The sequence below is a fragment of the Saccopteryx bilineata genome, chromosome 9, assembly GCF_036850765.1.
Source record: "Saccopteryx bilineata isolate mSacBil1 chromosome 9, mSacBil1_pri_phased_curated, whole genome shotgun sequence".
Lineage (NCBI taxonomy): Eukaryota > Metazoa > Chordata > Mammalia > Chiroptera > Emballonuridae > Saccopteryx > Saccopteryx bilineata.
This window is the reverse complement of record NC_089498.1, coordinates 30,949,883-30,972,919: the sequence shown is the minus strand read 5'-3', so window position 1 is coordinate 30,972,919 and position 23,037 is coordinate 30,949,883. Positions and strand designations below refer to the sequence as shown.

Genomic DNA, 23,037 nt, shown 5'->3' with positions numbered 1-23,037 from the left:
GAGTCCCCGGTTGAGGGAATGCACAGGCATCCGAGCAGCTCTGGACTAGCGCTCCCGCTTCTGCAGCCCTGCTGCACTGCACTCTAGAGCGATGGCAGGGCTCCTCCCCTGGGGGGGATTCTGTTCCCTGGGGACAGCAGGCAGCATCTGGGGAATTTCTGTTTGTTACAACTGGCACCTAGTGCCTCGAGGCCAGGAATGCTGCTCAACATCCCACGATGCCCCAGAGACGGCCCCACCACAAAGGAAGACCCGCCCCCAAACAGTAACAGTGCTGAGAATGAGGAACGCGGGCCACCAGGACAGGGTGACCAGGCTCTGCTATGCGCCCCAACTCTCAACCTAGGACTGTCCCCTCCCCACCACCCTGCAAGACGCCCCAGAAGCCACACAGAAAGGCCAGGTGTCAATGAGTCACTTACAGTTTATTTTTGCCTGAAAGTATTTCACATCTCGGAACACAGCTACGTGACAGTAGTATAACCATCAGGAAAAGCAACAGTGCGAAGGGAAAAGGTGGCATGTCTCAGTTCCTTTTTTTTTCCTTTTTCAATTTTTTTTTTTTGCTTTTTTTTTTTTTTTGCTTCTGCTTCTTCCTGCACCAGAGTGCTATAAGGTATGGGACCGGAGGGGAGAGAATAAAACCAAACAACAGAAAACAACAACAAAACAGAACACAAAACGGAACACACACACGCACACGAAATAAAACCTGGCACGTAAATGAATTAAGACTGAAACCCAATTTCTTTTTTTTTCCTTTTTTAAAAAAAATGAGGGCATAGTCAGGAGGGTAATAAAGTCTACCTAGCAAAGTATAAAACGACAAAAGCATGGTTTCCATTGAATAAGATTAAATATATATAAAACAATTACATTGACTGGGGGTTAGGTCTGGAGGTGCCGGAGGGGGCATATTTGTGCTAAAACAACAGAAAAAGGGGCTTGGGGGAGAGGGGACCCCAAGTAAACTGGAAAGGGGCTGTTCTGTACAGTGAGGGCTTATTAAGAAAAAGCTGTTTATAAAAGAAATAGAGGTTGTTTGTCCTCGGGGCAGGTGTGGGGACAGAAAGGGCATCTGTGCTGCAGGGGTCACATTCATGGGGGGGCAGTCAGGCTGGCGGCTGGCGGAGGTGACGTCTCTCTCTTCTCCCAAGAGACCATGCAAGGAGGCGGCATGCATGAGGCCACGGGGAGCACGGGGGGGGGGGGAGGGGGGCACAGGTCAGTCTCAGTCAGGACAGGGACAGCAGAGGCCACCGGAGATGGGAGCTCTCCAGCGGGGCAGGAAAGGGCAGGGGCAGCTCTTCTCCAGGGATGGGGGGGACGACGGGTTAGCACCCCCCACTCCAAATGTGTAGAAGGGGTGGAGAGAAAGCTGGGACCTCGGAGGAGCGAGACTACAGTGTGGGAACCCCACTTCGCCTCCCTCAGCCTGACCCCCAACCTGGGAGGAAGTTGGAGACACCTGGGAGACGCACAGCGGGAGGTGGGCAGACAGACAGACGGAGGAGAGAGCACTAGCATATAGAATCCATTACTAAAAAGCAATTAATTTTCCAAGGAGGTGGTTTTTTTTGTGGTTTTTTTGTCTGTTTCCTTTAAAAAAATAACAATAATACTACCCCTACCCCGACAGCTGACTGGTTTATACAGTACTACACTCCAGGGGTGGGCGGGCGGGCGGGCGGGTCAGAGACTTCATAAATAAGAGGCAGGTCCCAGACCTGCAATTTGTCAACATTTCTTAAATAGGCGCATTATTTAAATCTTATGTACAACAAGAATCACTTTGCACAGCGATGGCGAGGACACAGGACAGGACGATGGACTGGACCTTCAGTTCGCAGCAGGAGCTTCTGAGGAAGAAAGCATCCTTCGGTCACCGGGGTCACGTGATGGTGGCATTGGAGTTGACTTTTCCCACACAGCATTAAACACAAAGGCAAAGAAAATCCACAAAGGGTCCCCCCTTCCCGAGCCCCTCACCCACCCCAGCCCCGACCCGCTGACGCTCCTCTGGTTGCTACAAAGTCCGTTTTAGATCAGGTCAAGGTTCCAATTATGAAGCTAAGAGAATTAGGCGGGGGCTGGGCGTGCTTGTGAACCCCTCCCCACCCCCTCCCCCAGCACCCTCTGCCCCCAGAAAGACTCCCCCATCTAGCTCACAGCCAGGGCGCTGGGGTGGGACCCCAGGACTGGCCGCTCTACGGCTATTAGTCAAGACTTGTGTTGCAGTTGCAGACTCCGTCCTGCCGAGGGCTCTTCACCAGGCCTCCGTGTAGCGGACGTCCACCTCCTTCAGGTTGGGAAGCTTGGCCTGCGAGGGAGCAAGAAAGATGCAGTCCCTTCCTGAATCAGGCCGCGCCTTCCGCACCTGGCTGCTCCCTGGGGTTTCAGAGAGAACCCAGAGCAGGTGGGGTGCTCCTGGCCCCAGAGAAAGCAGGCTGTCCGCGATTCCATGTCCCCGCCTGAGAGGGGCCCTGGATCAGCGACCTTGGACAACCGTCACCCCCCCCCCCCCCGCCCAACCTCCCGGAGCCTCAATTTCCTCATCTGTGACGTGAATCTGAGTCCAGTCCCAGGCTCAGGGGAGGTGCTAGGGATTACACACCGAACACACGAGAGCCCAGAGTCCTGTCCCACAGTGCTGCGTGCTCTGCTTTCACGAGTGCTTACAACCCCACCACTCTCAGGCATCGGGCAGGTGATGAGGTGGGGTCACCATGACTGCAAGCACGGGGTCAGTGGCAAGTCTCCCTCCTGCTCCTCAGGGTGGCTTCCTGCTCTCTGTCCCTGCCGCCCAGACGCGCTTCCTCCCTCCCCTGACAAGCCCGCACAGCACAGAGAGGCTGCTGACCAGGCTCCAGCCTTTACCTCCCCCTGCCCAACCACCCTGTGCACTGGCCAGAGATCTCTTTTCACACACACGGCTCCTTACTGCTTCTCTCCTGGGCTCAACCACCCTCAATAGCTCCCTACTGCCCAGGCAGAGGTCACAAATTGGGCCTGTAGTCACCAGTACAGCATTATAACAATATTGAAGCCAACCTTTCAAAATGAAGATACTGCCCAGGAGAAACTAGATTTCCAGGTTTTCTGGAGAAGGGGAAGATCTGGCTGGCCCAGGCAGGGTGCCACACGGCCTTCCCCAAGGCAGGCGGTCTCCGGTCGGCCCGCGTCTCCGCCTCACGGAGGCTGGGCATCACACTGGCCAGCATCATTGAGTGGGCACCATGTGTCTCCCAAATATTTGAAAATAAAACATAGACTGAAACTGACTTCCTCACATGGACTTCCTATAGCTCCTCCTGGTCTCAGCCGCGTTGAGCTCTCTGGCACGCTGAACTCAGATCTCTAGAACAGCACTTCTCCAACTGTCATGTGCCCTGGGGCCCTTGGGGGTGGGGTTCAAATGCCCATCTGGATGCAGCAGGTCTGGGGGGGTCGTGGGGTTGGCAGTCCTGACAAGCGCCCGAGTGAGAATGGTGATGCTGAGGTCTGAACCCTGTGGGTGGGCACCCAGGCTGGCTCCATCTGGTGCATCCTGCCCCCAACCCCCCCCTCTGCGTGCCCCTCAGGACCCTGTGGACACTCCCTCCTCCGCCTGCCCGCACTCTCTCCTCCCTGCTGGCTCCCACGCCCGGCCCGCCTCTGAGCTGTGCTTCCTCCTGGCCAGACGTTCGCTACACGGCAGCGTCCAGTCCCCAGTCCCCAGCACAAAGCCCCGGAGGGGCTCCGAAGGTACCTGGAGGCTTGTTAGCAACCCCAGGCTGCTGGTCCGGTTGAGCTAGAGGTGGGAGATGACAGGGGAGGCCCTGCTGAAGGTGGGCCTCAGCCGGGAGCTGCCAGGGGACCCCCCCCCCCAGCAGCTTACAGGCTGTGTGTGTGGGTGCGGCTGTGCGCTCCTGGCCAGGCCCTGCCCTCCCAGTGCTGGCTCTCTCCTGGGGCAGCTCACACCAAGCCCAGGAGGACAGGCTGGCAGGAGGCTGCTGAGGCCAAGACCCTCCAAACCCCCACTCCTAAGATGTGCGTTTTTATAAACAAAATTCCGCTACTCAGATTCTCTTTCTTTCCCCCATTTCATCTCTCCACCTGGCTGCCAGTGCCGGCTCCTACTGTTGTGATCACACTGGCCTGTAAATGCTCTCTGCTTCTCCTCCTGCTCTGGGTACCCCTCAAGAAAGTCTCTTTTCCATGTAGCAGCCACAGCAAGTTTTACACAGCATAACTCGCCACCCTGCTCAGCACCTGCGCGGCTCTGTCCTGAACTTGGACTCAGTCTGTCCCAGTCATTCTTTCTCATTTTCTAGTCACATTTGCTACAAAGTCAGTTCTTGCAACACTTTCTGCCTCAGGACCTTTGCACTAGTGCTTCCTCTTGCCCCTGTACCCTTGGCTTCTTATCTCTGGGGTCTCAGCTCAAGGATGTCCTGGATTCTCCATGCCAACAGGGCCTCCCTATTTCCAATCTGACAGTTCCCTGCTGGCTTGCTCTTCATCACTGCTTTCCACCTGCCATTCTTTTCTCTGCTGGCGTATCTGCTGGTCAGAACTCCGTCCACCTGGAGAGTGCGCCCCGCGAGGGCACAGTACCACCCCCGTGAGGCTGGCCAAAGGGAGGAGAGAGGGAAGAAGGAATTACCTTCAGATCCTCATAGGTGTCAGCCGAGAGCTTGGTGCTATTCATGTTTAAACTGCAGAGACTCTTCATGGCTGTACAGGAACAGACAGTCATTAGGTCAGTGAGACCCCACAAGGGGCAGCTGTAGGTAAGAGACGGCTAAGCTGGGGGACTGACTGCAGAAACCAAGGACCCCATTTAGGAGATGGGAAGGGAGAGGCACAACTAGGGGCCCACTCAGTACAGGAAGTCTATTTCAGGCACGTGCTGGTGTAAACTGGGCCCACGTTCTCGCCCTGGCCTCTGTGCTTCCACCCCTCTGGTTCCTCCGTCCTGTCCCGCCACTGCCTGGATGAGATGTCTCCAGAGCTCGAGCTGCCTCCCCCCAGTGGGAACCCTGGAAGCTGACTCAAGCTTTTGGCTTCTCACAAGCAGGCCGCAAACTAGTTTCCATCAGAAGTTGCATGGGGAGCCTGTTAGAGATGGGAATGTCCTGCCCACGCCTGAAGCTGTGACGCGAGGGGAATCTGCACTGTTATCCAGGGCCCCCACCCACACTGTATGACGCCAGTGATAATGTCATTTGCAGGAAAGTGGTTCCAAATCTCATTCTCTCTGCCTTCCATTTACCTTGTCACCAGCACCCCTACCAAGTCATCCTGAATTTGCCAACAACCTTGTAGAAGTCATGGCCATTGTCCAGCACGCCTCCCTCTCAGCCAACTCCTACGTGTCTATCTGTCACACCCGGCTCCAATCACCTCCCTGGGAAGCCTTCCTTGATTCCTCCCAGCTGAGGCACAGGCCTCTCATCTAAACCAATGGATCTGAAATGGCAAATGAAGATTCCCAGGCTCCATATCACCCAGGACTTTCATTCGGTAGATTAGGGTTGGGTTCAGAAATTGTCATTTCGAGGTGCCTTGAGTACTATGTGGCTCTTTCTATTAGGGCAGCACTTCTTAAACTTCAACGTGCCAGGAATTACCCAGGCATTTTTTAAAATGCAGTTTCTGAGTCAGCGGGTCTGGAGCAGGGCCTAAGAATCTGCATTTCAACCAGCTTCCTGGTGATGGCTTGGGTAGATTGGAAAGCGCAGTAGCAATGTCTGGGAGCACTTTCCGTGACCCTGGTCCCTTGGGCCTTTGACAGTATCAGGCGGGTATTGGCTGGCCTTACTCATTTTTTCTTTTTCTTCTAAAATTTATTTATTTATTTTTAGATTTTTTTTTAAATTTATTCATTTTAGAGAGAGAAGACAGAGAGAGAAGGGAGGGAGGGAGGAGCAGAAAGCATCAACTCCCATATGTGCCTTAACCAGGGAAGCCTGGGGTTTCGAACTGGCGACCTCAGTGTTCCAGGTCGATGCTTTTACCCACTGTGCCACTGCAGGTCAGGCCTTTCTTCTAAAATTTAATCTCAATAAAGGCAGAAATATTTTCTCCGTTTTGTTCCTGGCACCTCAAGTGGTGCCTGACACATAATAGGTGCTCAATAAACACTTGTGACTGAGTGAATATATCCCAGCACAGAGCACAATACGTGGTGTCAAGCTGGATGGATGGATGGATGGATGGATGAACGGGAGCAGGCCTTCACCCACCCTGGCAGCCCCTGCAGTACTCACAGCTGAGGGCCAACAGGCCAGCATCAGTGACAGGCGTCTCGCACAGGTTCAGCACCTGGAGCATGGTGAGGTGTTCCGACAGGAGGCGCAGGCCGGCGTCTCCAAACTGTGGGGCACAGAAATTCTAAGCCCTGGAGACCAACTCTGGTCCCAGAGCATCCCAGGAAAGGACCCCGAGGGTGAGGCTGGGGCAGCTATAGAGGGTGGGGGTGGGGACAGACCCCAGCTCTGAGGCCCACAGCTCTTCCAGCCTTGGAGTCTGGGCTGTTCTCACTTCTGTCCAAAGATTCAAATGCCTCTCCTGACCTGGGTTCCAATCCAGGTTCTGCTGTGGGACATGGGCCCAGCAAGGGCCCCCTGCAGGTTGGTTTAGCCATCTGTCAAGGAGGCTGTGAGAGTGCAAGGAGGTGGCCTTCCCTGGGCAGGATGACGGGGAGAGGGGGGAAAGGGGGGAGAGGGGAGGGTTGGGCCCAGAAGGCAAACTGAGGGGAATGCTGGTGTTTATTCTGTATAATGTGAGCGATGGCGGGGTCAACGTGTCACAGGTATGGCGTGGAGACCACCTGTGCTGATCGATGCTAAGTGGTTAACAACTCAATGGATACTGAGCACTGGCAGCAAGAATCGTTGTGCTGTGGCCATTATTATAGGGAAGAGGCCCACACCTGCCCACAGGCACAGGAGACCATGCCTCTCAGCTCTGCCCGGCACAACTCCTACTGTGAAATGGGCCTCAGCAACTCCTACTGTGAAATGGGCCTCTGGGCTTCATGAGGTCCTACATCTCCTCTGGCCTCTGGGAAGTGGCCACTGAGCCAGGGGATGTATGTTAACCGTGGGCTCTGGGCAAAGACCAGCCGTGGAGGGAAAAAGGGTGCAAGGTGTGCAGAGGAGGGTACAAGGGGCAGGGAGGAGGGAGCAGGGTGCAGAGTGCATGGAGAACCCGGGGAGCGGGGTGCAGTGTGCGTGCAGTAGGACACGGGGTGCAGGGTGCATGCAGGAGGACACGGGGAGTAGGGTGCAGGGTGCATGCTGGAGGACATGGGGAGCAGGGTGCAGGGTGCATGCAGTAGGACACGGGATGCAGGGTGCATGCAGTAGGACATGGGTGCAGGGTGCATGCAGTAGGACATGGGTGCAGGGTGCATGCAGGAGGACACGGGGTGCAGGGTGCGTGGAGGAGGACACGGGGAGCGGGGTGCAGGGTGCGTGGAGGAGGACACGGGGAGCGGGGTGCAGGGTGCGTGGAGGAGGACACGGGGAGTGGGGTGCAGGGTGCGTCGAAGAGGACAGGGGGAGCGGGGTGCAGGGTGCGTGGACGAGGACATGGGGAGTGGGTGCAGGGTGCATGCAGGAGGACACGGGGAGTGGGATGCATGCAGGAGGACACGGGGAGCTGGGTGTGTGGAGGAGGACACGGGGAGCGGGGTGCAGGGTGCGTGGAGGAGGACACGGGGAGTGGGGTGCAGGGTGCGTGGAGGAGGACACGGGGAGTGGGGTGCAGGGTGCGTCGAAGAGGACAGGGGGAGCGGGGTGCAGGGTGCGTGGACGAGGACATGGGGAGTGGGTGCAGGGTGCATGCAGGAGGACACGGGGAGTGGGGTGCAGGGTGCATGCAGGAGGACACGGGGAGTGGGATGCATGCAGGAGGACACGGGGTGCAGGGTGTGTGGAGGAGGACACGGGGTGCAGGGTGCGTGGATGAGGACATGGGGAGCGGGTGCAGGGTGCATGCAGGAGGACTCGGGGAGCGGGGTGTGTGGAGGAAGACACGGGGTGCAGGGTGCGTGGACGAGGACATGGGGAGTGGGTGCAGGGTGCATGCAGGAGGACACGGGGAGTGGGGTGCGTGGACGAGGACACGGGGAGCGGGGTGCAGGGTGGGCAGTGAGTACCTGAGTGGACCACAGGTTCAGCTGCTTGAGAGAAGGCAGTTTGATGAGGTGCTCAGCGCAGGCACTGGTTACATTGGTGAAGGCCAAACTGAGGTTCTCCAGGTTGCCGAAGGAGCCAGAGCTCAGCAAACGAGCCAAGTCTGCGTCCTGCAAACAGATGGGCAGGTGGAGTCTTAGGGGCTGCCGGGAACTCCCCAAAGCCCTGAGCCATCCCACAGCCTCCCCGTCTGCTCTCCCGTGCCCCACAGAGAGCCATTTCCGGGGGCAGCAAGTCCCCAGGAGCTGAGGTGACGGCATGGCTTGTGGGGTGAGCCAAGGGAAGTGTCAGAGAGGGAGGCCTGTCCCTGTGGGTGGCAGCTGCCAGGCTGAGGAAAGAGCCTTCAGCGCTATGACTCACACCCTGAGTCACCAACTGGGGTGTTCCAAGGCCAAGTCCTTTCCACAGGTGTGTGCATGTGCCTGCGTGTATGTAAAGACACACCTCACTCACCCAGACAGTCCCCTATACCCATTTCCCACAATGCTGAGCACCACCCCCGCCCCAACCCTAAGGACTGTGCAGGCTGACGAATATCTCAGCCCTAGACTGTGAGCTTGTTGATGCTAATATCTGCTCTCCCTTCCATCTCAGTGATAGCTGCCACCTGGCTGTCCTGAATTGAGGCTAGTTTTTTAGCTGGCTGGGGTCATATGCTAAATCTGAACAATGACATATAAGTAGATATGTCAAGTGGAACTTCCAGGAAGGTCCTTAAAGGGAAGGGCCGTGTGCATCTTTGCCTCTTCCTTCTTCCTGCTGGCTGGTATGCCGAAAAGATGGCTGGAGCCTGAGCAGCCTATTTTGGACCATGAGGTAGAAGCCATGAGCCAAGGGTGGTGGGGTACCAGGACATCCCTTAGAAAATGGGGATGGTAGGAAGCACCAACATAAGTGGGCTGTTGTAAGGATAAAAAAACTTAATAATAGCTCTGGCCGGGAAGCTCCTTTGGTGAGAGCATTGTCCCGATACACCAAGGTTGCAGGTTCGACCCCCAGTCAGGGCATATGTGGGACAACAAATCAATGTTTCGCTCTCCCTCTCTCTCAAATCAATTAAAAAATATTTTTAAAAACTAGCCTGACCAGGTGGTGGTGCAGTGGATAGAGTGTCGGACTGGGATGCCAAGGACCCAGGTTCGAGACCCTGAGGTCGCCAGCTTGAGCGCGGGCTCATCTGGTTTGAGCAAAAGCTCACCAGCTTGGACCCAAGGTCGGAGGCTCGAGCAAGGGGTTACTTGGTCTGCTGAAGGCCCGCAGTCAAGGCACATGTGAGAAAGCAATCAATGAACAACTAAGGTGTCTCAATACGCGATGAAAAACTAATGATTGATGCTTCTCATCTCTCTGTTTCTGTCTGTCTGTCCCTATCTATCCCTCTCCTCTCTCTGTTTCTGTCTGTCTGTCCCTATCTATCCCTCTCCTCTCTCTGTTTCTGTCTGTCTGTCCCTATCTATCCCTCTCCTCTCTCTGTCTCTGTAAAAAAAAAAAAAAAAGAAAAGAAAAGGAAACATTAAAAAAACTTAATAACATAGTACCTGTTACATAAATTCTCAATGTATATTAGCTATTATCATCATTATTGCCAATAACTGGTAACATACAAGCATTAATAAATAATCTTTTTTATAATGTTTGGTTTCCTATAATCTGGCTTCCTCCTAAAAACGTTGGCAGTTCAAATACTATGGAGTCCTGGTCCACCTCCCCTATCACCCCCACCCCAGACACTAGCTGCCTTTCCCAGCAGGGAGGACCAGCCACCTCTTCCCTCCACCGGGCCCCGCAGAGCAAACAGAACAACTCACTGTGGACTTGGAGGGCAGTGTTAGCCTGGTGGGCCCGCCTTTCCTTTGCTGCAACAAAAACCAGGCTGATCATGACCCATTCTTTTCTGAGTTTCGCCCTACACCCCCGCCTCTGCTAACACCACTCACAGCACCATTTGTATTTCTTGGGTGTTGAAGGCAACACGGTGGTCTTGATTTCAGGGACAGACCCTGAGACAACGTTTGAGCACAGGTGGTTTATTCAAGATTCAGGGGAGTGCGGAAGTGAGACCACGAAGGCCCCGAATAGAAGGTGTTGCTATCAATCCAGCTGCCACTGGGGACCTCTGGGAAACGGTGGAGTCACATCCCAGAGCTGCTCCTCCCGAGCGAGCGTGAGGGAGCAGGGTGGTAAATACCCTCCCCCACTCATCCCTGGTTGAGGGCTGCTCCAGGAGACTGGGGGCGTGAGCTCCCCACCACCTCGGTTCTGCTGAGCGTGCAAGTGCACAGAGAAAGCCCTCTGGCCAAGAGATATGCTGGCATTTGAAAGTCAATGCCCTGTGCATTGAAATGCGATGTGGAGGTGTGTGTGGTGGGGGGTGGAAAGCCGGCACAGTGACTGTCATGCATGGCTCTGGGGATGAGACAGACGCAGTCTTGGCCAGGACCAAATAAGCTGTGTGACTTTGGGCCACTGACTTAACATCTCCGTGCCTTTCTCTGATGATCTGGAAAGTGGTGGGTGCTAATCAAGCCTCTTTGGGTCTAGAGAATTCGATGAGACAGAGGGCCCCTCAGGTGCAGTGGTCCCTGGGCTCTGCCCACTGCGCCCAGCCACTGTCCCTGGCTGCTTGGCCGCGGACTCACCAGTTCCTTCAGCTCCCGCTGCCGGTCGCACAGCTGCTCGTACATGCGCTTGCCCACGCCGGTGCTCTCCAGGGTTGAGATGATCTGCAGCTGGGTGTCGTTGTTGTCGATGATGTTGTACTCCAGCATCAAGCACAGGATCTGCGAGAGCATGGCAGGACATGACCACCAGCCTGCAACTAAGTGGCTGCTCCTTGAAGGGACAGAGGTCAACAGCCCATGCCAACAGCCCCACGCACCCTGGAAAGGGGTCTACAGATAAGCTCAATACATCCCATGTACCTAAGGTTCTTATTTTGAAAATCAGCAGCTCCACTCTGCCTCCACATTTCTGGTTGTGTGACATTGTGCAAATCTACCCAACTTCCCACCTGTCCAATGGGAATGCCGGTATACGCCCAGCTGAGGGCACAGCAAGCAGGCTTTTAGTGAAAGCGTGAGCAGGCTCATAGCAAATGCACGTAGAAATGATGTACTCCAGGCCCAAAGACAAGCCTCTTTCCGTCGCTGGTTGTTCCCCCAGTGCCTGGCACACAGCAGGTGCTCAGACACGCTCGTTGAGCGGAAGCCTGAGGAACGTGCATGGCGCTGCCTCCTCCTGGGCAGCTGCACACGCACGCCACACTCTCCTTCCCGGCCCCTCCTGCCCGGGATCCACCGGCTGACAGCCCCTTCTGAGGTCCCCTCTCCTTCCTCACTCACCAAGGACAGCCAGCCAGGTCCTCACACCACCACCCCTGCTCCTCTCCCCTCGGAAGTCCCCATACAAGACGCTCAGGAGCAGCACGGACTAAACCCCTCGCTCTCCACCAGGACCTTCAGGCAGCGGTGGGCTCTTCACACATGTCCGCCCTCACCCCGAGTCTCTTGCCTTACGGACCTCCCCATGTTCCAGCAACCTGGCCGCCCCCCACTTCTTCCACCAAGCTTCCTACTGCGGGGCCTTGGCAGGTGGGGTCCCCACAGCATGGCAGGCTCCACTCCTGCCTCCTGCTAACTCCTTCTTGGTCTTCAAGTCCTACCATAACTCCCACTGCCCGGGAATGCCTGGCTCTTTAATGCTGTTACTGCCGAAAGGTGTCATCTAACTTCCGTCCCCGTGACTGTAGCCCAGCCTTGGGGACTGACTGCTAATGGGTAGAAGCAGCAGTGATGATGCCTGACTGCTGAGGCCACATTAGGGAAGGACATACGGCTCGGGCTGGTCTCTTTCTGCACAGTGGGCCGTGGGGGGACAGAGGACTAGGGAGAGGGGACAGGAGGGCTGGGGCTGGTGCGTGCTCCTCGGTGAGAAGGCGCACGACTGCCCAGGCCGCTGCACGCAGGGCCCTGGGGGCCCAGCTGGTTGAGTCCCCTCAGGCCTGGGCTGGACACTCGAGTGAAAAGCCTTGGAGGTGACCCAGCCCAGCCCCCATCTGACTGTGACCACATGAGAGACCCAGAGTGAGCAAAACATATGAGGGTATTGTTTGAGGCCCCCAGCTGGGTCGGTCTGTTACACTTGAACAGAAGGAAACAAAACCCCCTGAGCCTGTGGACAATGCACATCATGAGTGAGATACAAAGACCAGCAGACGAGGGCCTCCTGCACGCCAAGCTCAGCAGGGCTAGACGGCACCCGCCTCGACCGCTGCCGAGTCCCCAGCCTCTGTACCGGCTCCGAGCTTTCTGCTCCGTCAGCCGGGGGCAGGACCGGGGGAGCCCACAGCGCTGCCGGGGACTCGGGGGGCTCTTACCTCCACCATGGTCTGGTTGCCCCTCAGCGCCAGGAGCATGCAGGGTCCCAGCTTATTCTCTGCCAGGGAGAGCAGGAATTTTTTGGTCTTGTAACAGGAGCCCATGAGGATGTGGACCTGAGAGGAGAGACGGCCCAGGTGAGGAGTGGCGATGGCTAAGGGGCCGTGGCCTGTGGTGACCGCTTCCCATGTGTGGAAGGTTTGAGAAACCAGAAGACATCCATCAGACCACGCCCCATCTGGACAGAGACATCTGACATGAGCACCAGCTCCTGGGGGAGTTGAAACACAGACCCCTCCCTGACATGTGCTCCTGTGTGCATGAACCACAAGGACATTGTGCTAATAAGTAAGACAGTCACAAAGGACAAATCCTGTAAGATTCCTCTCACGGGAGAGACCTAGACAGGCAGATTCAGAGACGAGAGCAGGACCGGGGGAGGCAGTTTCTGTTTGGGAAGGAACGAGTTCCGAGATGATGGTGGTGATTGCAGAACAATGTGAATGTGCTTAATGCTGCTGAACTGGACACTTGAAAATGGCCAAGACGGTAAATTTTATGTTCCATATGGTTTACATCCCCCAAACATAGACCCTGCTTCCTTTGGGACTCTGCTGACCTCGGCCCCCTGGGCTCTCAGCACCACTGAATCTGGGCAGCTTGCTCAGAATGCTCCAGCCCAGCCTCAGCGGACGCGGAACCCCGCCTCCCCTTCCCAGGCCCTCTGTAAGCTCTGGAGGATGAGTGACCACCTGCCCAGAAATTCAATAGACAAATTCTGCTCCATCCTCTGTTAATTGTGGGGTAGCCATTAAGGAAACTGTGCTTCTTTCTGGTATCTGGAGACCAGGCCCAAGGGCAGGGGTCCCCCCAACCAACAGGGCTGGGGCCCCAACCTCACACAATAGCAGATACCCATCTATGATTGGCAACAGCGGCCTAATCAAGGGGCCCTCTTCCTCACTGTGCATCTCCATCCCAGGGGCTGCCTCCCAGGGGCTGCCTGCTTCCTTCCTTCCCATGCATATTTTTTCCGCTCCATCATTAACACAAATGCAATCTGTCAGGCTAGGAAGCTGCCAGCTTCCTAAGTCTCTCTCACATGGGGTGAGGGGGACCACCAGTGTTGCCATGGCAAAGCTGTGACATCAGAGGAGCCACAGGAGAGGTGAGGGAGGCGGTGCAGGCAGGGCTGGCACTTCAGGATCCACAGGGCACTCAGAAGGGCCGTGTGGAGCAGGTGAGGCGGGGAACGTGCGTGTGTAAGAAAAAGGACCTGAACAAAAGCCCGCCAGGCAAGGTTCCTGAGGCAGTGCCTCGGAGTGTCAGCACTGCAGGGGCCGCGCGGCTGGGTTCCTTGGAGAGCTTCCCAAGGTGCCACCCTGTGGCTCGGCCACCAGCAGAGATGAGAGTAGCAAGAGCCGGCACTTCCGGGCCCTGCATCTATTATCACATATCATTCCCACGGCGTCCCTGAGAAGCAACACTGTTCTCCCCATTTTACAGATGAGGAAAGGAAGCCCAGAGAGGCAGCCAAGGTCATCAAGCCAGTGTCAGGCAGAGTGGCACCCTGAGCCAGGTCTGGTTGCCACTCTCGCTCTCTCAGGCTCAGGAACAGGTCTGATCACAGGGCTGAGCTGGTTTTGCTAGGAGGTGGGATGAGGCGGGATACCTGAGGTCGCCGGCCACCTGGAGGAGCATGTGGCCTGGGAGATAGGAGTCTGTGCCCGCTAGACGGAGGGGCTGGCTCTGGACATCTTGGACCAGGGTCAAGGGAGGGATTAGAAGTTGGAAGGCCTGTGTGACCTCAGGAAAGCCTTTGCACCTCTCTGGGTCTATGTCAACATGGATGTAATTAGGGGTAGAGTGGCCATGAGGATTGAGATTGCACACAAGGTGTTTGACACAATGCACAAAAGAGTACCCAAGTCACCAAGGTTGCAGTCAATGGTCTGGTGACCTCACACCCCTCATCGGCAAGGTAGGATGATCTTCCTGACCTTGGCTTCTCACTGGTAAGGAGGAGAAGCCCTGCCGGGCCTGCAGCGCCTGTCAGAATCCGCGTGCATGTGAGCGCTCAGTCCCCCGGACTTAACAGTGCCAGTATGACTAACTGTGTGAGCCTGGACAGTTAGCACCTCGGTCTTCAGCCTCCCTGTCTGTAAAATGGGGTAACAGTGGCATTTTCTCACAATGTACCCCTGGCTCAGTGCCTGCTCATGTAAGAAATCAAAGTGGCACTGTGGTCCTCGTCATTGCCATCTTCACCACTAGCATCATTTCAGCCTGGAAACTCCCAGGCTGGCCAGTGGCTCGGGGCAGCTCTGTCACCGTGAGGGGAGGTGACCCCTATGCCTGAGGCTGCAGCGGAGAGGCCTGCCACATACCATGCTGGCGAACAGTTCCCCGTCATCGTCGCAAGCCACCCCGCCGGGGCTGTAGAGCTGAAACCAGCCGTCCTTGCCGGCCCGCACGCTCAGCAGGCAGGAGTGCACCTGCACAGAGGAAAGGCACACTGGTCACCATCTCGCAGACCCAGCCGCAAGGATGACCCAGACCCTGTACACGCAAACTGAAGGCTCGGACAAATCCTGCAGTCAAGAAACCTGTTTAACTTTGTTTAGTCTAGTGACCCCCAACCTTCTACTAACTCCAATGGGAGGCCTTTTGGGGAAACTGTGGTATCCATAAACTGGGGGACTCCAGCATCGCACTGCCCTGAAGGACGGAGGGCCAGTGCCGGCCTGCTCAGCTGTCCTGAATAATTCTGTGGCTAAACCAGGGGAGAGAGGCTGGGAGTAACTGCTCAGTTGGCTCCCTTTTCTCTTGTGACTTTTTGGGGTGAGGGGCATTTCTTTCTTCTTTCTTTCTCTGGTTTCTCTCCTCTCTGTGTCTCTAAGGCCTCGAACTTCCGTTCTGTGTGGTTCCACCTCCCCCATTACTGACCCTCACTCCCAGGGTATCTGCCCCTCCGCCCTCTTCTGTCTGACTTTCTTAACTTCACCCTCACAGGGTCTCTGTCCTGCTTCTCTCTCTCTCTTGCTGGGACCATGCCACGCCTACTGTTAAGACCCCCGCACTCCGAGTCTCTGTGCCTCTCCCTAGAAAGGTCTCTTTCCAGGATGGGGGTACAATTTTAGTGCCCAAAGCACAGTTCTCCCCGTGCCTGTCACCCTCCCTCCCAAAGCAGCATGTGTCAGTGTTTTTGGGCATGGGTGTGCACGTGTGCAAACATGTGCATGTGCAGGAGCAGCCATTCCCCATCCACGCCGGCCAGCGCTGTAATCGCACCGAGAGAAACAAAGGCCTTTATTTCCTTTCCTCCTCCCTGTCCTCAGGAGAGAGCTGAGAGAAGTGCCCCATCCCTTCCTCCAGAGCAAGGTCCGTTTGCTGCCAAGAGCCACTCACTTGCAGACACTCAACTGATCACAACCCGCACACAAGTAAACAGAGGTGGTGGGGCTTCGATTTTCCCCTCTGAGTTGGAAAAATAGGAAATGTTAACTTATCGACTTCAAAGAAATAAGAAATCAAGAGTATAAAACTCTATTCAACAAAAGTAGCAAAGAATTTATAAGAAAACAACTCTGCCTTCGTTCAGGAGGGCAAGACAGGAGAGAGGAGACAGGGGAGAAGATCAGAGGGAGGCCAGCAGGAGAGGAGGGGGCGGCGCCTGCTGGGCGGGCTCTGCCCTCACAGCCCCGGCCCGGGTGCTCTGCTGGGCAAGTGCCCTCCCAGCGCGTGGCTCTGCCACTCTATTCTGGGAAGCAGCTGGTACCATTTTTATTCTTTGAACTTCAAAGTTTGTGTCTGAAATAAAGGCTCACTTTCCAGGGGAATTCTGAGAATCCTAAGAACAATGGAGACCATCATGGTCCCAGCCAGTTCAAAGCTTCCTATCTGCCGCTTCTGCTTTTTCCCATCAGGCCTGAGACTCGCTTTCCGAACCAGGTTTAGAATCGTGGTGTTTTAGAACTAGATCCATCTAGAATTAGGCTTTACAGCCTGGCCCGGAGAGAGTATGGCCCGGCTCCATCAAGAACCACGCACTCTCTCCTCTGCCCGTCCTTACCCTCCTGTGCTGCTTGGTGGGTGCTCCCCACTCCCCAGACCCAGACCCCCTCCCAGCCGGAAGCCACATGCACAGAGAAGGGGGCCTGACCTCCTGCTGTCTCTGCAGCCCTTTCTGACCCAGTATGCAGGCTGCAGAGCTGGTTACTGCACAGGCTCTGTAGCCAGACTCCCTGGGTTCGAATCCTGCTTCAGCCATGTACCAGCTGCGCAAACTTGGGAATGTAACTCAATTTCAGTTTTCTCAACTTTAAAAGGAGGATAATTTTGACATAAAATGGGGATAAACAGAACCTCCTCATAGGGTTATGAGGATTAAATAAGAGAACACATGTGCCCAATACAAGGTGCGCACATGGACCAGTTACACTGGTGCTATGGAAACGGTTGTGGAGAGTTCCCAGGCTACTCTGCGTCCTGCTCACACACACAGGCTCTGGATGGAGGGCTGTCTCTTCCTGGTCCAACTGTTTGAGGGACAGAGTGGCCCCACAGGAAGGCCCTCGGCCACCATGCCCCGCAAATAAAAACTCAGCTCAGATTTCTTCCTGTTGATTCTCAGAACAGCAGGACCCCAGAGAATCCAATGCTGTCTCAGAGCTGGTTTGGAGACCCCGTGCCAGTGGCTCCAATTCAAGGCCTGTGCTCCGAGGAGAAACAGACAGCCAGTGGGAAGCCACCTCTGGTTAGCTGGCATTTACAGTAAAACGCTGACATCATGGACCAGGCCCAGTCTTGGGCGGGGGCTATGTTTAAGCACAAGGCAAGGAGCCTTTGTAAATTGTTCTGATGCCTGTGGGTGACAAGGAGGCCACAGCAGGCTCGGAGAGGAGAGAGGCCTCACCTCTTGTCGCGGGTCTTCAGCGAACCTCTGAATCACATACTTCAGTTCCCTGCAAGAGACGGGGTGGGGCAGAGTCACTCCAGGGTCCACGTTTAGGCGGATGGGGAGGACAGGATGGGGGCGGAGGGGAGGGCAGCTCGGCTGAGCTGGCGGGATGAGGTAACTCCTGGACGGGCCTGGACGTGGCAGAACGCCTCCCAGAATGTACGTGACAGGGAATGGGATGGGCAGAGGGCTGGCCACTGGGGACGAGCACAGGACAGTGGACATTTGTACCAGAAGAAGGTAACCTGGGCGCTGCCCAAATACTCACTTGGTGAACTTTTCATGTGCGAGAGCTCTGAAACAAAAACAAAGGGAAGGGTGCAGTTAGCCGCGATCCTCCTTGGGGACAGCTAGGCTTTGTGTCTGAGTCGGAGATGAAGGGGAAGCCGAGAATGAAAGGCCGACGTACTGTCCCTACTGAAAGCTGCACAAGAGCCTGTGCCGCTGAGTGAGCAGACGGAGCCCTCAGGCCCCCAAACCACCCCCCAGAAGCAGCACGAGCTGGATGCCCGTGAGCACGTGTCTTCACGTGGACACCAGGGACCCAGTGTGCTCGTTAACTGTTCCACAATTAAGGTACCAAGGCCGCGATCAGGGTGGCACTCAGGGACTGTTCTCCAAGCGAACTGCACCAGGAGCCCACTGTCAAGCGTGTCCCCAGGGCTGTGGGGACAGTGGCTGCAGCCAATGACGCCACTGCTCTTTGGAGATGGCAGCAGCTCCCAGGAGTCAAATTTCTCTGGTCTCAGGTCCTGGGGGCCCAGGGACCAGCCAAGGCAGCAAATGGGGCAATTACTGAGTGTAATGTCCCCCTCTGAGAGCCACATTTCATAAACACAGGCTCGGTAATCGGCTCCTAAGAGAGCCCCAGCTGCCTCCTGAGGCCCGGCTGCTTCACAGCTACTAAAGCAGAGACCCGCAAGCATGTTAGGGACCGGTTACTTAGACAAACCTCCTCAGGCCATAACCCACCAGGAAAACTTCTCCCTAGTTGGCTGTGCTAAATGCAGTACTGGGATAAGGGCCGGCAAGAGAGAGCGTGTGTGTGGGGGGTGTCCGGTTCAGACAAGTCACTGTGGAGATGAGGTATTAATCATGAAGGACATAATAAGAGAGCTTTCAGCATATCGCTGTATGAAATATAAAGTGATCCCTCAAGCTTTTTTTTTAACCATGGCCTCAGAGAGCAGAGGTAGGTATTACTATTTGCATCTGATGCATAATACAATTCACTAACTTTACTGCATGAGCACGGTGGGGACAGCTCTGTTTGCATTCTCAAATTGGTGAATCTTAATGCAGGGAGGTGACTTCCCCGTTCTTCAGGGGGCTGCCTCCCCCGGGGTCCCAGAGCTGAGAGCCACATTTCCAACTCCCGCTAACTCCCACAGAGTTAACCCGTCCCCAGGGTGACGGGTGTATCCCGTGACATGAGCGGTCCCGTTAATGGGCTCAGTAGATACTGAGGGCTTTTTCACAGGCCAGAGGCAGGTGTGGTACTTACTCTTTGGGGAATGGAATGGGTTGAAGCAAGCTGGCCAGAGACGGTCTCCAGTCATCGTAATCTGACCTAGAATGAGAGGGGGTGATGGTCAGGTTTGGTGTGGACAGGAGAGGTTTGCAGCGTGCTGCCACGGTGGCCAAAGGTGGGGCGGGAGTCTGGCGGAGACTCTGGGGCACCAGCTCTGCTCAACCATCTCAGCACCCAGGGAGCTGGGAGGACAAGCCGCTGGTGTCTATAGCATGGCTGCGAGGCCCGATGGACACGGCCTGTCCAGAGACTGACTAATGGCAACTGACGGGGCTACCATCCTGCTTCCCAGAATTTCATCTCTCCTGGTCTCTGAACCCAGGTACCTTTCATTCTTTGAAATGTCAGGGGCTGAAATATGTCCCCCCCACTCCTAGTAATGTGACTGTAATCAGAGATAGGACCCTCAGAGCTGAGAAAGGTTAACAGGAAGCCACATGGGTAGGTCTTGATCCATTCTGACTGGTGCCCTTAGAAGAAGAAGAGAGTAGGACACAGATACACTCAGAGGGACGACCATGCGAGGACACAGAGGGAAGATGGCCATTGGAAGGCCAAGGAGAGAGGCCTCAGAAGAAACCCATACCTTGATTTCATTGTTCCAGCCTCCAAAACTGTGAGAAAATAAATTTCTGTTGGTTGAGCCACCCAGTCTGTGTAATTTTGTCAGGGAAGCCCAAGCGAACCAATACAAGAGTGGTCAGGTTGGGAATGCAAAGTCATTCTCATCTGTGACCAGATCTGACTGACTCATAAAAAGTAAAAATTACAGCTATCTATTGATAGTTTGGGTTAACCTTACTGATTTATTGTATACTTCTTGTCTGTGTATGGATAACAGGTTTTTTTTTTTTAATCATTGCTAATGGCAGTAAGAACACCAATAGTAGTAACAGCAATAATACTAAAAAATAGCAGATATAACTTTGTCAACACACGGTACGTGCACTTGGCATCATGCCAAAAGCTTTATCTCTGTTCATTTACTCTCCACAATGAAGACTGATTATTATATATATATATATATATATATTTTTTTTTTTTAAATTTTAATTTTTTTATTTTTTGTATTTTTCCAAAGCTGTAAACGGGGAGGCAGTCAGACAGGCTCCTGCATGCGCCCGACCGGGATCCACCGGGCATGCCCACCAGGGGGCGATGCTCTGCCCATCTTGGTGTGTCGCTCTCCCGCAATCAGAGCCATTCTAGCACCTGAGGCAGAGGCCACAGAGCCATCCTCAGCGCCCGGGCAAACTTTGCTCCAGTGGAGCCTTGGCTGCGGGAGGGGAAGAGAGAGACAGAGAGGAAGGAGAGGGGGAGGGGTGGAGAAGCAGATGGGTACTTCTCTTGTGTGCCCTGGCTGGGAATCAAACCCGGGACTCCTGCACTCCAGGCCAACGCTCCACCACTGAGCCAACCGGCCAGGGCCTATTTTATATATTTATATAGTTAACATACTATTACTATAGAGTATGATTATATGGGTAGCCTCACTTAACAGATGAGGAAACCAAGGCTAGCATAGCCGTGGCTGAGGAGAAATCAAATCTGGGCTTATCTGCTGGCTTTCTCTGTCAGCAGACCACAGCTGAGGTCTCAGGTGAGACTAAGCACAGGAGGGTCACGTCCCATTTGTGCAATAACAGAAACATTAGCAAGAAGGATAACGAGAACAGCAATGCCGAGCACCCACCGCACATTGGCACCCTCAATGCTAAGCACCCATCGCACGTTGGCACCCGCAATGCCGAGCGCGTGTTTGCACCTACTACTACTAGCTCATGGAATCGGCCCCATGACCGACAAGAAGTGGTTAAGTAACTGGCTGAGGTGACTGCAGAGCCATGCCACTAAAGGTCACCGGAAAGGAAGCAACAGCTCCTGGAGGCCACTGCGCAGTCAGGGGGACTGTTTCTCCCTCTCATCAGCACAGCTTCTTTTTTTTTTTTTTTTTTTTTTTTTTTTTTTAACACTTCTGCTTTTTTATTATTTTTTTTTATTCATTTTTTTTTTTTTTTTTTTTAGAGAGGAGAGAGACAGAGAGAGAGAAGGGGGGAGGAGCTGGAAGCATCAACTCCCATATGTGCCTTGACCAGGCAAGCCCAGAGTTTCGAACCGGCGACCTCAGCATTTCCAGGTCGACACTTTATCCACTGCGCCACCACAGGTCAGGCCAGCACAGCTTCTTAAAGTAGCTTCTCCTGCCAACGCCCCCCTAAGAAGCCAGGAGGGTCAGAAATGGTAAAGAGTATGCAGGCTTCACCAGGCACCAGAGCATTCACAATCTGGCACCCATGGTTTCAGAACTCCTTCATGTTTAGAATTCCGAGTTTCTCAACCTTTTCATCATCTACCTTTCTGCCCCCTGCTCCAAGAAGCTTTCTTGACGTATTTTCTTAATTGTTCTCCCAACATGCTGTAAATGTGTATGTGCTATACGTATCTATGTTTTAGATCAACAAAGATCTAAAGATCTTCCCACCCCAGATCCAGTATTTACCCCCAACAATAATGGGCAGTTTGGATATCTCCTGGGGCCTGGGCGAAAGCTTTCTCACCCCACCTTCCTCCAAATACACGGTGAGAAAGTGGCACCCTTCAGAATCCACTCATACTCCCACACAAACGCCGGACATGCAGAAGAGAGCTCCCAAAAAAGCCCAGTGGCCTAAGCTAAGCTCTGCAATGCTACTGGTTGGTTTACTAAGCACTTAGTAGGCTGTGTGCTGGGCATGAACTTGCTCGCTTAATCATCAGAACAAGCACACCTGCTTTACAGGTGAGGAAGCGAGGCCCTCAGTGACGCATCTGAGTTCAGGCAACTGAGAGCAGAGCAAGGATTCCGTGGACTGCAGAGCCCAAGCCTGTGCGTGCGCTCTATGCTGCCCCCGGCTGGCTGGGCACAGGGTGCTTACAGGCCTTTCAGATGCAAACTAGGGCATAGAAATTTGACCTGATTGACACCTGTGTGCTCCTTGCTGGGAGGTGAGGGTCATATATTTTTGCAGCTAGCCTGTCTTCCCTCTCAAATCCTCCTCCCCACCTCCCACCTGTCACTGACTCTGGCTCTTCATTTCCAGAAAACCTAAAGTAGTAAATAAACATTGTGTCATATTCCACAAACACACTCGAATCAGCTCAGGTGTTCCTCCCAGAAACCCACCCCCATTCTTTTTTTTTTTTTTTTACAGACAGAGAGAGTCAGAGAGAGGGATAGACAGACAGGAACAGAGAGAGAGAGAAGCATCAATGATCAGTTTTTTCGTTGTGACACCTTAGTTGTTCATTGATTGCTTTCTCATATGTGCCTTGACCATGGGCCTTCAGCAGACCGAGTAACCCCTTGGGCTCAAGCTGGTGAGTTTTGCTCAACCAGATGAGCTTGCGCTCAAGCTGGCGACCTCGGAGTCTCCAACCTGGGTCCTCCGCATCCCAGTCCTACGCTCTATCCACTGCGCCACTGCCTGGTCAGGCCCACCCCCATTCTTTAGACAAGAAAACTGAGTCCCAGTGAGGATACATGCTGGCCCATACTCAAGAGCCTGGCTCCTGCGTCTGTGCTCCTACCCACTGGGCTACAGGGTACCTCATGTCTCCTGTATCTACCTATGAAAGAAGGCCATTTTCCTTTATCAAAAAGGGTGCTTACTAGTTTTTTCTTTTGCTTTAAAATCATAAAATATGTTCTTTGTAAAAATGTCATGAGTGCAGAAAACACAAGGAGACTTTAAATTGCTCGTAATCAGAGTGGGTGTTGAGCCCAGTGAGCGGGCACATGCTGAGCTCCGTCCAGGGCAGTGACACAGCCCAGCCCAGAGGTCACACCTGAATGGAAAGGGATGTCAACAAGCCTGTTCCATGTTCCCCAGGTGCTAAACTCAGTGGGGGGCTGAGGCCATGGCTGGGGTCTAGTTGGAAACCTTCTCCCTCCCATGTCTCTCTAGCCTGGAGCATGGCCCCTGTCGGCTCACATGCGGCCAAGGAAAG

The 23,037-nt window shown here is 54.5% G+C and overlaps 1 protein-coding gene across 1 annotated transcript in view; it reads right to left on the bottom strand.

Annotated features, from left to right (window-relative positions):
• Window positions 1-406: 406 nt before the first annotated feature.
• Window positions 407-23,037, bottom strand: part of CMIP (c-Maf inducing protein) — a 256,807-nt gene continuing 234,176 nt past the window's right edge. Inside the window, exons 11-21 of the mRNA XM_066242475.1 lie at window positions 19,024-19,089; window positions 17,788-17,814; window positions 17,475-17,523; window positions 14,947-15,054; window positions 12,559-12,675; window positions 10,823-10,963; window positions 9,992-10,039; window positions 8,147-8,293; window positions 6,252-6,357; window positions 4,646-4,716; window positions 407-2,320 (exon numbers count right to left, since the gene is read on the bottom strand). Of these exons, the coding sequence (XP_066098572.1) occupies window positions 2,267-2,320; window positions 4,646-4,716; window positions 6,252-6,357; window positions 8,147-8,293; window positions 9,992-10,039; window positions 10,823-10,963; window positions 12,559-12,675; window positions 14,947-15,054; window positions 17,475-17,523; window positions 17,788-17,814; window positions 19,024-19,089 (934 nt within the window). The 3' untranslated portion in view covers window positions 407-2,266. The remainder of the gene's footprint in view (window positions 2,321-4,645; window positions 4,717-6,251; window positions 6,358-8,146; window positions 8,294-9,991; window positions 10,040-10,822; window positions 10,964-12,558; window positions 12,676-14,946; window positions 15,055-17,474; window positions 17,524-17,787; window positions 17,815-19,023; window positions 19,090-23,037) is intronic.